At 57.7% G+C, this 12,737-nt stretch overlaps 1 protein-coding gene across 1 annotated transcript; it reads left to right on the top strand.

Annotated features, from left to right (window-relative positions):
* Positions 1–1,765: 1,765 nt before the first annotated feature.
* LOC133356520 (ubiquitin carboxyl-terminal hydrolase 49-like) lies at positions 1,766–11,186 on the top strand. The gene is made up of 8 exons (XM_061574065.1): positions 1,766–1,905; positions 3,291–4,115; positions 4,607–5,507; positions 6,001–6,180; positions 6,867–7,104; positions 7,638–7,746; positions 8,100–8,305; positions 9,171–11,186. Exons 2-8 carry the CDS (start codon positions 3,388–3,390, stop codon positions 9,941–9,943), a joined length of 3,135 nt encoding a protein of 1,044 aa, XP_061430049.1. The 5' UTR covers positions 1,766–1,905; positions 3,291–3,387; the 3' UTR covers positions 9,944–11,186.
* The last annotated feature ends 1,551 nt before the right edge of the window (positions 11,187–12,737 follow it).

Here is a 12,737-nt window from a genome sequence, read left to right as displayed (position 1 = left end):
TGCTCCGTCCAGGAACAGTGTCAGTACCATCGTGCGCATCTTTCGCAGGTCCCAACCTGAGGTTAGTCTTTGGGTCCTTCTCTCCCAGGACGTTCTGGAGAAGGACTTCCTCGTCGTCGGACGTCATCGGATGGGTTCCTTTTTTCGGCCTGGGCGCGACATCTTTATTCAACCCCACTTCTGACACCAGTTGTAGTGACACCAACACACGTTGTTACTATGCACATTTATTAGACAAAACTCTAACTCAAGGGCCGGGCTTCGTTCTTGATGCTTGAACTTGTACTCTCTCTTCCCTGTGTGCAGAGTCACTGAGTGCGAAGATGCTGTGTGCGGAGACGCTGTGTGCGGAGACGCTGTGTGTGAGACGCTGTGTGTAGAGCTGCCGAGGGCAGGATAAGTGAGGTGTAACGTAGATACGAGTGGGAAGAAGTTAGATCTAAGTGACCGTACAGATAGCCCTAGGAGTGCCTACAACTGGTGCAAGAATAGGTCAATAAAGTGTAAGCAGGTGACTGGTTACAACATGTCAGTCTGAGTGATTATTGAAGGCGCTACACAATCATGCGGTTGGTATAGCTGAGTGAGGAGAGGGTGACGTGAGCTCGGGGTGAGATGAGGATGAGGTGAGGTGATCGTTAGGTGTTGGTGAGGTGAGATGATGTTTAGAGTGAAGTAAGATTATGGTTAGATTGAGGTGGTAATGGATAAAGGTGAGGCTTAGGTGATGTTGAGGTAAGAATGACATGCCCAATGATAGCGAGGTGATGTTGAGAGTTCAATGTGAGGGTTAGAATGGTGGCAAAGGTGAGGTGATCAGAGTAAGGCTTAGTGAGGTATGTGTATTTATGTTGAACTTCTTTCGCACCGTACGTAGCCAACCGTGCAAATCGGAGGTACGGGTGAAGGAGTTTGATAGCTTTGGTAAGGATGAAGGTGCGGGTTAGAATGAGATGAGGTGATGCTGGTGAGGTTTCGATGAGGACTGGGTGATTATGGTGATGGTTATGGGTGACGTAACGCTGATAAAGTTTCAGGCGATGTGATTACGGTGAGTGTATGGGATAATGATGGGGGTTTTGTGTGTTTATTTTGGCCAAGGTAAACACCATTAGGGAATCGGAGTCTTTGTTTATCCCGGAAAAATCCGATGAGCTATGAAGCTCTTGTTCACAGATGTCCAGTTGGGGCGGGTCATAAAGTTACAAGCGCAAACAACACAACACGATTTGAGTGCAAAGTATAGGAAAGGTTAGCAAATCACTAAAAATAAACACGTAAAATATATCAAGTTTATTTGTTCAAACTGCATGAGAGCACCAATTCCCAAGCAGCAAAACAGAAACCCATTTCCAGACCCCACACCGACACAGCACGTGGGAGCTCTGTAATTAATTTTTACTCTCGATACACCGGGGTAAGGATGAAAGTTACTCATCACATTTTGTAAATTCAGTTGTATGATGACGCACCAAATATTCTGCTTTATACATATTTTAGGGGAAGATTTACGATGTTAAGAGAAGAACCAAACGTTGGTGCCCACTGAATGCTCATTGTTGATGGTGGTGGGGGGTGGGGGACTCCGACTCCATTCCGCACTTGACGCTGCCCCGCTCCAGGTTTTCGTTCCGCCTCCGCGGCTCTCCTCCGCGCCGCAGTACCGCGCGCCGTGATTGGCTAACCCCGGCGTCGCGCCGCGCGCCAACCAATCGGCGCGCGCGTCTCTGCGCCGCGCGCCGATTGGTCGCCGGGGGGAGGCCCAGGCGCCCGGGACGCGGAGTCGCGTTTTGTGCGCGAAGCGGATCCCGGCGCGGGGCTTCAACGCGGGACCATCAAGGGGGTCATCAAGGGGGGCCCGCCGAGGGGATAGCGGAGCGGAGGGGGTCCGGGCTGCGTGTGCGGGTAACGCGGCGGGGGTCTGGGTGGCGGGTGGGGAGCGGGTCGAGGTGAAACGAGGCGAGAGAATCCAAAGACGAGAGGGGATCTAGCGGGCGAGGGGGCTCAAAGGGATTTCGTTTGGCGAGGGGATGCGAGTGGAAGGGCAGGGAGAGGGGGCATCAAGGGTGGTGGCGGGGGTCGGGTAAAGGGGATGAGCGGGGTCGTGATGGTGAGAGGGGGTGGGGGGCAAGAGCGTGGTGTGGGAATCGAGGGGGGGCAAGGCGGTGGGGGGGGGGGGGGTGTAACGGGGTCGAGCGTGGTTTGGTTGAGATGAGATGATGAGGATGATGAGAGAGGGGTGATGGGGGTACAATGCGAGGGGAATGAAAGGGAGTCCAGGAAGAGGGGCTAACAGGGGACGGGGTGAGGGGTAGAGAGGTCATGGCGAGGGGCTCCGGCGAGGGGGTCTAAAGGGGTCGATGGCATCCGAGGGATGAGGGAGATGCGTGGGGCGATCCACGGGGTTCTGGTTTGGAGGGATAAAGGCGACAACGGTGAGGGGGGTTCTCAAGATGCTCGGAAAGAGGGGATCGATGGAATGGGGAGAAGGGGGTCTATTGTGAGGGGATCTGGGGGATTCAGGGGACCAGGGGGATGGGTGACATCGGGTAGAGAGACTGAGGCCCATTGTGACAAAGGATTGAGGGGGTCAGGACTGAGGGGTCCCAGGAACCCGGGAGAATTCACTTTTACATGGAGATTGAGAACTTGTTTTGATTAAGAAACTGCTTTTTTGTTTGGTTTGGTGTCCTTCCCCCACACATCCGATTCGCACGACTGGCTACGTACGGTGCTAAAGAAGTTCTACACAAATACACATACACACATAAGGGGACTTAAGCGGCACAGGGAGACGTGGGGAAATGGAGGCTTGGATAGATCGGGGTCCTGTGGCTTTGTTCATAAACAAAAGGAGCGATGTGAGGAGGGGGGGGAACCCGTTAGTCCTGGCACCCGAGTCAACCACACTCGTGGGGGGACTTTTCCCTACTCAGCGCTGATTTTCAAATAGCTTTGACGGGCAGCCCACACATTGGTTGACACGAAGCTTTGTGTACGGCTGGAACTGTTTACATTGACTTTGTGCTCAGAACTACTTGATCGACAGCAGGTGACCGAGATCGCTAAAATTATCAGCGTGGCAAGTCTAAAACGTTGCAGGTCTTTCCCCTCTAGTAGCCGATGCTTTGCTTTCGGTCTGGTTCCGTGAGCCATATAATTCCACCTTTGTTATTTAAAAAAACGTAGCTTTGAAGTTGACTGAAGCAAGCATGACACAGCTAAGAGCGGTCAGAGGCAGGAGTATTTACAGAGTCACTTAATCACAAACTCCCCCCCCCCCCTTACAGGCAACACGGCCAGTGAGGAGGGCACCCCTACTGTTTGGCAGCACCGGCGGCAACCACTGCTGGGTGAGGCGCGCTTGTGCGCGTGCCGGTGCGGGGCATGGATCGCTGCCGCCACGTGTGGAGACTCAAGCTTTCTCAGAACCACTCGATACTCAACCCAGACAAGTGGGCGTGCGTGGACTGCGCCGGCTGCTGCGCAGTACGGAAGACCAATGACGGTGGTGCGTGCAACGGCGAGGGCGGAGGCCTGCCCGTGGACGGCGGAGATGAAGGTGGCGCCGGCGGCGGTGGTCATACCGGCGGTGCGGTTTGTAACCACGCGTGCGGTGGCGGCGGAGCGGTTTGCGAGCCGCACGACGTGTCAGGTTTTGCCTCTTGCGGTACCGCCACCACGGCCGCCACCTTCTGCGACGACGGCGCCTGCGATTGCGCCTCCTCGGTGTGGGCCTGCCTGACGTGCCCCCACGTGGCGTGCGGGCGTGACGTGGCCGCTCACGCCGACCGGCACGCCGCGATGACGCGGCACCCGCTCGCCATGCACGTGGCGGAGCTCTACGTGTTCTGCTTCGCGTGCGACGACTACGTCCTCAACGACAACGCGCAGGGCGACCTTAAGCTGCTGCGGGGGGCCCTGGGCACCGTGCGGGCGAGAAGAGGCGGTCCCCCGGGGGGGCTGCTGCGCGGCGGTGGTGGCGGAAGTTCAGGCGGTGGGGGCCGTGCCCTGCGATCGGCAGGGGGTAGTGGGGAGGCGTGCACGTGGAATCGCGCTGGTGAGGCGCGGGCCCGTGCCAACGACCGCCTGCTCACAGCACTCAAGCTTCGCCGGTGAGGATGGCAAGCGACCGCTGCGTAGTTACCGAGTCATTAGCCCGTCACGCAGTGACTGTTACCTTCTTATAGAGTCTCATGCTCAGTAACAGGGTAACCGTTGCCCTCTTTCAGTCTCCTTTAACCTCTCACACCTTTAATTGGACGCGTGTGCAGTCGTATGTGTGTGTGTATGCTCGTGTTTGGCTAGTGTGTCTGTAGCTGTCCGTGCGTATTCATGAAAGTGGTGTGCAGCTAGTAGCACGTGTGGATAGCATGTGGGAGTAGCAGCGCAACTCCACCCCAGTGAGGTTAATGGCTGGCCACGATTAACATCAGTGGCGACCGATATCAGAACCAGGCCTGGGCCAGGTTAATTTATCCAGCCTTAAAATATTAATTCTTGGCCACACCACCTCCTTATGTGCCGTGCCGGCCTGAATCGGCAATCACTAACAGCACTTTCCCCAGCAGGCAATAAACACAACGTGTATTTGTGTGCACCTCAGCCTCCGGCGTTTGCGGCGCGCATTTGGCGCCTGGTTTGGCGAAACGGGGAGCGGACGTGCCCGGCTCGAGGAGGGGCGCCGGCAGGAGGAGGCGGAACGCCGGCGCGAGGCCCAGCGTGCCCGCCGAGCTGAGCACAAGCGCCAGCTGCGCGAGGAGATGTCCGCCCAGCCGCCGCGTAAGAGCGCCCGCCTCGCCACCCGCGCTCACTACGCCATCGGCGGCGGGGACGGCGACGGCGCCAGGCCCGGCGGCGGCGGCACGAGCCGCGCGTGGCGCAGCCGGCAGCTGGAGCGTGCCATGGCAGCGCTAAAGCGGCAGAGCTCGATGCTGACCCCCGGCGTCACTGGGCTGCGCAACCTGGGCAATACGTGCTACATGAACTCCATCCTGCAGGTGCTCAGCCACCTGCACAAGTTCCGCGAGTGCTTCCTGGCGCTCGACATGAGCGAGGGCGACGCTCCGCCAGCGCCGCCGCCGCCGTCCCCGGCTCACGGCGGCGGTGAGACGCGGGGTCCCTTCCCCCTCATCCCGTCGGCGCCGCCGTCGTCGGCCGGGCCGCTCGGCGACCTCCTGGACCGCGCGGCGTCGGCGGGGCGGCTGGCGCGAGTATCGACGCGCAGCGTGCACAAGCTGCTGCAGGCGCGGCGTGCGGCCGGCATCGTGGGGCGCGCACCGGGGCAGACGGCGCGCGAGCCGGCGGGCCCCGCGGGGCTGGGCGGCGGAGGGAGCGGGTCGGCGCGCAGTTTGCGCTTGCTGCAGAGCCCCGTGGGCTGCCCCGGGCCGCTGTCGCTGTGCCGCGAGCTGCACACGCTCTTCCGCGTCATGTGGTCGGGGAAGTGGGCACTGGTGTCGCCCTTCGCCATGCTGCACTCGGTGTGGAGGCTCATCCCCGCGTTCAAGGTGCCTTTGGGATTGCGCTGCGGCTTTGCGTTCGATGTTTCGCTCTACATGATGGGAGCTTCTTCAGGGAGAAAGCAGCCCGAAAACGCAGTGGGGAGCTGTACCGCACAACCGCAATAACCCCGAGCACGTTCATGAATTGGATGTGTCGGTCTGTAACGGGGACATAACACTCTCAAAGGTTATCCAATCTGAACGCGCCATGCGGTTTGACTGTTGGCGCGTGCCAATCTGTTTAATAGCGACTGGACATTATACTGGATTCGAATATCAATTATAAATATAAACCCAACTTTATTATGAAGCTGTGTTGCTGTAAGGCAATTACCCAATTAAAAACCGGCCACACTGATTAAATGGTCGCCTCAACGCCATTGTGAAAACAGTTCACAAAACCCGTGTGCATGCCTTGCTGATGACGGCACGGTATCCATAATGACCATCTCTTCCTTCTCCCCCCCCGCCGCCGCCACGTGCCGTCGCTGCTCTGCAGGGCTACGGGCAGCAGGATGCGCAGGAGTTTCTCTGTGAGCTGCTCGACCGCGTGCAGAGGGAGCTGGAGGGGGCGGGGGGCCGTGGCCCCCCACTCCTAATACCCTTAGCCCAGCGCACGCTGCTGAGGCACGTGCTGCAGGTCGTCAACACCATCTTCCAGGGCCAGCTGCTCAGCCAGGTGAGGCACCGTGCGCTTGAGACCGACCGTGACTGCCTTCGCAATTCCCGGTGCTGATGTCAAACTAAGGACCACCGGTTTGAGATACGCCACACTGCCGGTGTTAGACGTGGCCGTGAATCGGACTCCGGATTTGTAGCGCAGCTTGCCAATGAATCCCATTACCGTTTTCCACACACATGCTGGTACACAACAACAACCGCCATTCGCCACAAAGTGGCAGTATCGTCGCCACGTGATGTACACCACAGCAGCCATGCAGCATAGAGAGAGGGGCATGTTCTTCATCTTAATGGGAGTTACTATTAAATTATAAACACATTTTTATTTTACCAGGTAAGGCCTACTGAGCTTCATAGCTCTTCTTCAGAAGCGACCTGGCCAGAAATGATAGTTCAGTGAAGTGGTTTATCATGTGGAAATGAATAATATCCAAATATTCTTGACGCGTGTTGATTCAAAATATGAGGGGAAAACCCGGAGGGCGCAGAGAAAAATATATACGACTGCGGGGAGAGAGTCATGCAAACTCCAAATATTACAGGCGTTGGGTTCGGGATCCAACCCACAACCTCCTGTATACCAGGCGAGGTAGTTAACATCTCGCCACCGCGTGTACCAGCAGAGAGAGAGAGAGAGGGGCGTGTACTCCATCTTGATGGGAGTCGGCCTTCCTGCGTCCGCAGGTCACCTGCATGTCATGCCTGCACAAGTCCGACACGGTGGAGCCCTTCTGGGACCTGTCGCTGGAGTTCCCCGCGCGCTACCACTGCGTGCGCAAGCGCGCCGGGGCGCACGGGCGCTCGCATGCGCGCGCTCGCGCCCACCACCCGGACGCCGACTGCTCGCTCACCGAGATGCTGAGCAAGTTCACCGAGACTGAGGCGCTAGAGGGCAAAATCTACGCTTGCAGCTTCTGCAACAGTACGTGGTTGGCTGCGCCACCCGCTGGGGTCTACCGACTCGGCGACCGGGGTTTCTTCGATTCGTTAAGATTCACGGTCCCGTTTTGATTTACAAAATCGATTTTTATTGTTTCTTTTCACATTCTTGGATTGTCTCGTTTTCCATTTGCGGCTGTAAAGCTGAACGGAAGCTAAGTGGGGAGTTGGGCCTGGTTAGTGTTGATTGGATGCCTGGACCGCCTAACTGTGTACGATGGATCAGCAGAGGGCACTGCAGAAAAATCCATTGCTGTACTGTGCCTCTTTGCTTCCCGCCTTCACCAACCCACACTGACCAGAGTGGGGAGGCGTGGTTAAAAATAACCCACACGAGGCGGCCAAAACGCCAAGCGGCCAGCAACGTTCGGCAATATTGAGACGTTCTAATATTTGAGCAAGCTTCTAAGAACTTAACAAGCAAAATAATGACGTATTTCTGAGAGTTTGAGGCGTATCAGCACTGTGACACGTTCCATTGCTTACACTGCCAACGTTGCACCTCGTTGTGCCCAGGCAAGCAGCGGGGTGGCGCCTCCAAGCCCTTGGTTCTAACAGAAGCCAGGAAGCAGCTGCTGGTGTGCCGTCTGCCCCAAGTTCTGCGGCTGCACCTCAAGCGCTTCCGGTACACACACTACATGACGGTATACCGGTGCACTCACACATCCAGCGAACACACAACAACAACAACAGCCGCCATTCGCCACTTATGCCAGGCGATGTGCACTTTGAGGCCACATGATGTGTCAAAGGGCAGTTCACGGAACAGACAAAGGTGCCATTGGTTGACTGACTGATATGACTGGTAGATGCACCACCTGTACCCCCTACTGTATGAGCTATGTATTTTAACCGCTGGGCACTGTCCGTTGTTGTGAGTGTTGTTCTGCTGCTGTGGCGGCAGCGGTGGCAGGCGCCAGCGTCTGCACCGCACAAGGATGATCGCCCGCTGGGCAACGTGTGGTGTGGCGCGAGCAGGTGGTCCGGGCGTAACCAGCGCGAGAAGATCGGCGTCCACGTGGCATTCGCACGCGAGCTCAGCATGAGGGCCTTCTGCAGCCGCAGCGGCGCGCGGCTGGGCGGACGCGAGGGCCTGGTGTACGACCTGTCGGCCGTCGTCATGCACCACGGGCGTGGCTTCGGCTCCGGGCACTACACGGCCTACGTCTACAATACTGAGGGTGGTGAGTGTGAGCGAGCGAGAGGGTGAGTGAGAGCGACAGAGAGTGAGTAAGTGTAGGAAGGGGGTTGGAGGAGAGTTGGCCGCACGCCTCGGGCGCAGTAATGGCCGCACAGGAAGTAGAGCGTTGCCCGTGTGATTGCCCGCTTGTGGGTGTTTGTCTCCTGCCCGTGTATGTTCATTTGTGTGTTGGTATGAGTATCCGTGCGTGTGTGTACATGCGTGTGGACCTGTGTGTGTGGGTGTGTGTGCGGCAAAAACCCCTACCACATCCTCGTGCTAGGAGCTTCTTGAGGGGTCAAATGCCTTCTATGACCTCCTGTCACAGTTGCGAGCTAAAGTGGCCCCTTGGGAGCCATTCCCTGTTCACCTTTGGGTGCGACAGGGATGTCCTCTGGCTCCCACATTATTTAACATCTATTTCGACCACTTAGTTCGTGAAGCCTTCAATAGCTGCACGGGAGGAATTTCCACCTGGTACAGATACAATGGGAGGTTGATCGATGCCCGGGTGCGGTCAAGGGATGGCTCCCTATTGCTCAACCATGTTATGTATGCCGATGATCTGGTAATTGCTGCTCACTCAGAGGAGGAGTTGGAGGCGCTGCTGCTGAACCTGGAGCTTGCCAAATAAGAGGTGGGGCCTTACCATCAGCCCCACCAAAACGAAGCACCTGCCTGGGTATTTTGTACCATCGGATACTCCACCCCCACAACTCCCAATTGGTGATAGGGCAGTTGTGGAGAGTGGTGATGTCGTCGCCACTTAGTGGCGAATAGCGGTTGTTGTTGTGGGTGAGGAGCGGTAATGCAGCGGTTAGTGCGCTTGTGAAGGCTCTGTGGGGTCTATTTGTCTTGTGTGTCTGCAGGCTTCTGGGTTCACTGCAACGACTCGGAGATGAGCGTGTGCAGCGTGGAGGAGGTGTGCCGCGCCCAGGCCTACATCCTCTTCTACTCGCAGCGCAAGTCACCCGACGATCGAATCTGCGCCACGGCAACGGCGGTGCCGGAAACACGGGTGTTGCCCCCCGCGTCGGCCCCGGTCGCCCCCACCCTGGCCCCCCCCACCTCTTCCCCTACGCCCCCAGCCTCCCCAAAACCCTCCGGCCCCGAGGCGCCGTTTTCTTTGGATCGCAGGGCGGCCGAGTCGTTTGCGCTCCCCGCACGTTCGCCAGCCGCCGACGGGGAGCGCTGCGAACCGCAGGCGACACCCTTCACCCCGCCGGCACCGCCGCCGCTGGACACGCAGCCCCGGGGAGGCCTGCGCGGCGACGACGAACAGGACCTTGCCGCCGGCACGCCCGACGCCCGGAGTAGCTCGCTCCCCGACAGCGACGCCGGCGTAAGGACGCTGTCGCTTCACCCGCAGGTGTCCGAGCGGCCGTCGCCACCACTCGGACACTCCGTCCCGGGTTTTGGAAATCTCCCGGATTCCGTTGGCGAGCGAGCCGAGCCGGCGTTGCCCGCGCCCACGCTGGCCTCCGCCGAGCCGCACCAGACATCCGCGGGTTTCTGGCTCGAAGCGCAAGCTTGCGGCGGCGGCGGCGCCGTTGAGCCTGGCCCGCTCGTCGCGACCGCCGGACCGGCGGAAGGAGGTTGCGGCGTCACCAGCGAGTTTGGCGCGGCCGCGGAGCACAGCTGATTGTCGACGCGGCGGCGGGTAGTGCTGCTCCACGCGCTCCACGCTCTCCACGCTCGTGCTAAGCGGTCTCCTGATGAAGAACTGACAGCGCTTGCATCGGCCGTATCGTGGCGGCGACAGCATTAAAAGAACAGCCGGTACCCTAGCTACATGTGGTTTTAAAAATCGACGCGGGTTTTCGGTCCAGTTGATGGCAACTTCACGCTCGGTTACCTCGAGCCAGGCTAAAGAGTGCGGGCGTCAACTTGCGTTTGATAATGCGCAAGTCGCCGCGCCACCGCCGGTTTGGGTTCACAGGAGCCACAGCGCCGGCGCGCGTCGTTCTCCTCGGCTCGGTGTGCCCGGGGCGTCGGTCGACGCCAGTCTCCGTTCATTCCCGGAGAAAACCAGGATCTTCACTTTGGCCTCTGTTTTTACACCAGCACTTCCGCGTTCACTCTCAACAGCTTAAAAAAGAAAAGGCCTTGTAATTCACTACTACTCAGGCAGCATCGCAATGTGGGGGTGCAAGCAGGGAAAGATGGACATGGGGGGCGGGGCCAGTGTCCGTGAGGGGGCCACTGTTCCCCTTTCATGATTTGGGGTGGGGGGGGGAGGCCCCCCCCTGCACCACCTCGCTTGCGCCACCCCTGGCGTGTACCACACGCACACATCGCGTGGCCCACGTGTACACCATGCGGTGCACCACATGTAACCTCATGCGGCCGGTGTTTGCACATCAGCCCAACGACAGCTCAGGTAGCTTTTTTGGAAAAATCAACACTAACACACGCGCATATATTGACACGCGTACGTACATATGGGTACATACAAAGCGCACGCACGTATACTGGTACGCACTGAGACGCAAATGCAGTCTTTGTGCACGCATAAATACATCTACAGTACACGCATTAACATACAGTTATGTGCGCACGAATGCATATACAATACTTGCATTCACGAACAGTCATGCACCCACATGCTATCACGCACACATGCATGCATAGACGCAAGCGCGCCCACAGTGATACAACTACACATCACATAGACTTAAGCGCACGGACATACTTGCATTCCTGTACCGTACACACGCAGACACACGTGCACTCTAGGAACTGCCAGTCCTTTCCTCGGCACTGTGAGAACAACACTGGTGTGTGAATTTGTACAGAACCGCACACTTTGCTGGGGTGGGCTAGGGGGTGAGTACTGATTGGTTAGGGGGTGTGCAAGTACTGCTGGGTTATGGGTGGGTAGGGAGGGAAGTAATAATGGGGTTTGTCTAAGGTCCGTGTTTGCAGCAGGTGGTGTTCTGCAAGAGACCCTTAAAATACTCGGTTGTATTTTCCGAGTGGAAATGTTCGCGCGGATGTTCGCGCCTGTCTGTACGCACAGACACGCACGCTCGTGTGCGAGTACGTGATCGCATAGGCACTCGTGCAAGGTACACCGCGCGTGCGTGCGTGCAAGAGTTTGCCGGGTCGCTCGGCACGGCACACGGAGCCGTGCGTGGGGTGGAAGCGGATGGGGTCCTCGCGAAGGTTGTGGCCCGAGGCGCTGCAGCGCTTGTGCGCACGCACTCGCGCGTCTGCCGCACGTGCAAGTCGTGGAAGAAACGGGCGTGCGCGCGTGTGTACGTGAAGCGAGCGTTTCGCGATCGGACGTGGTCCACGGTGCTGCTGTCGGCAAGAGACGTGGGGGTTTTTTCCCCACGGTTTTTCAGAGGATGTCGTCGTACGTTGCTCGTCCTGCGGTGTGGGGCCTTGCCTCGCATGCCGGCGGCCCCCCGTGTCTCTCGGTGAGTAGAGTTAGAGCTACTTGTCACGTGTAGTGGGCCCCCGAGCGGCGGCCTAGGATGTGTGGTGGTTTTGAAATAGTTTTTTTGTATTCGTGTCTAAATTATCCTGTACGCAACAAACTCGTGGCACCTCGCCTCGGGGTGAGCCGTGAAATTGTTGGGTGTTTAGCGTTAAAACGTTTCGTGAGCAATAGAGATTCTGATCGTTGACCTTGGGTTGTGCAGCGGACGGTGGGGACCAGTTTGGCTAGCGTTAGTGCAGTATTAAGAGTAGGCGTAGCGTTTGCGTCAGTGTCAGCGTTGGGTTGTTTACGCTTAAAACTGCTTTACGTTGTGGGGTTGGGTGTGGTAGATTGAATGTTTGTCCAGCAAATTATGGAGTCGGTGAGGCTCGCAGGACACAACCGGGATCACGGTCGGGGTCTGAATTAGGGGTCGGGGTCAGCATCGATCAGGGTGAGAAGCCATTCGGGGACGCTGTGACGGCAACAACCACAGCAGCTGTTCCGTACAGGATGGTTTGACACTGAATATTTCTCCTCCCTGTGCACTGTGCCCACACCCAGCCCTCCCAGTTGAAACCGTGTTGGCCTTGTTCTTGGCCCAGGCAGGATCCTTAGCCTTCCCGCGAAAACTATTTTTATGTAATTTTAAAAGTGGTAAACGCCTGTATTTTTTTTTATTTCGTCTCAACACCCAAGAACCGTTATTTTAAAAAATGGAATGAAGTTAGTCATGAATTAATGCGCCGTATTTTTTTAAAGCAACGTCGTAACAAGCCGTGCCAGGAGCTGGTGCTCTCTGCGGCTCTTAAGCTCCGGTCCCCGGGGCGGTGTCCACTGCCGCCCTGCGTCTCGGCCCACCGGTCGCGAGGGCGGATTGGCGACCTGGGACGAGGAGAGTGGCTCGGTCGAGACGCAGGACGACACCAGACCTCTGGAATCGCCCCGCTCGCTGTAAACCTCGGAGCATAGCAGCTTCTTTGTCTGCCATCTGTGATCGATACACACATAT

The sequence above is a fragment of the Lethenteron reissneri genome, chromosome 54, assembly GCF_015708825.2.
Source record: "Lethenteron reissneri isolate LAM-NWPU_2019-01 chromosome 54, ASM1570882v1, whole genome shotgun sequence".
NCBI lineage: Eukaryota > Metazoa > Chordata > Hyperoartia > Petromyzontiformes > Petromyzontidae > Lethenteron > Lethenteron reissneri.
This window is presented reverse-complemented; position numbering and strand designations above follow the sequence as displayed.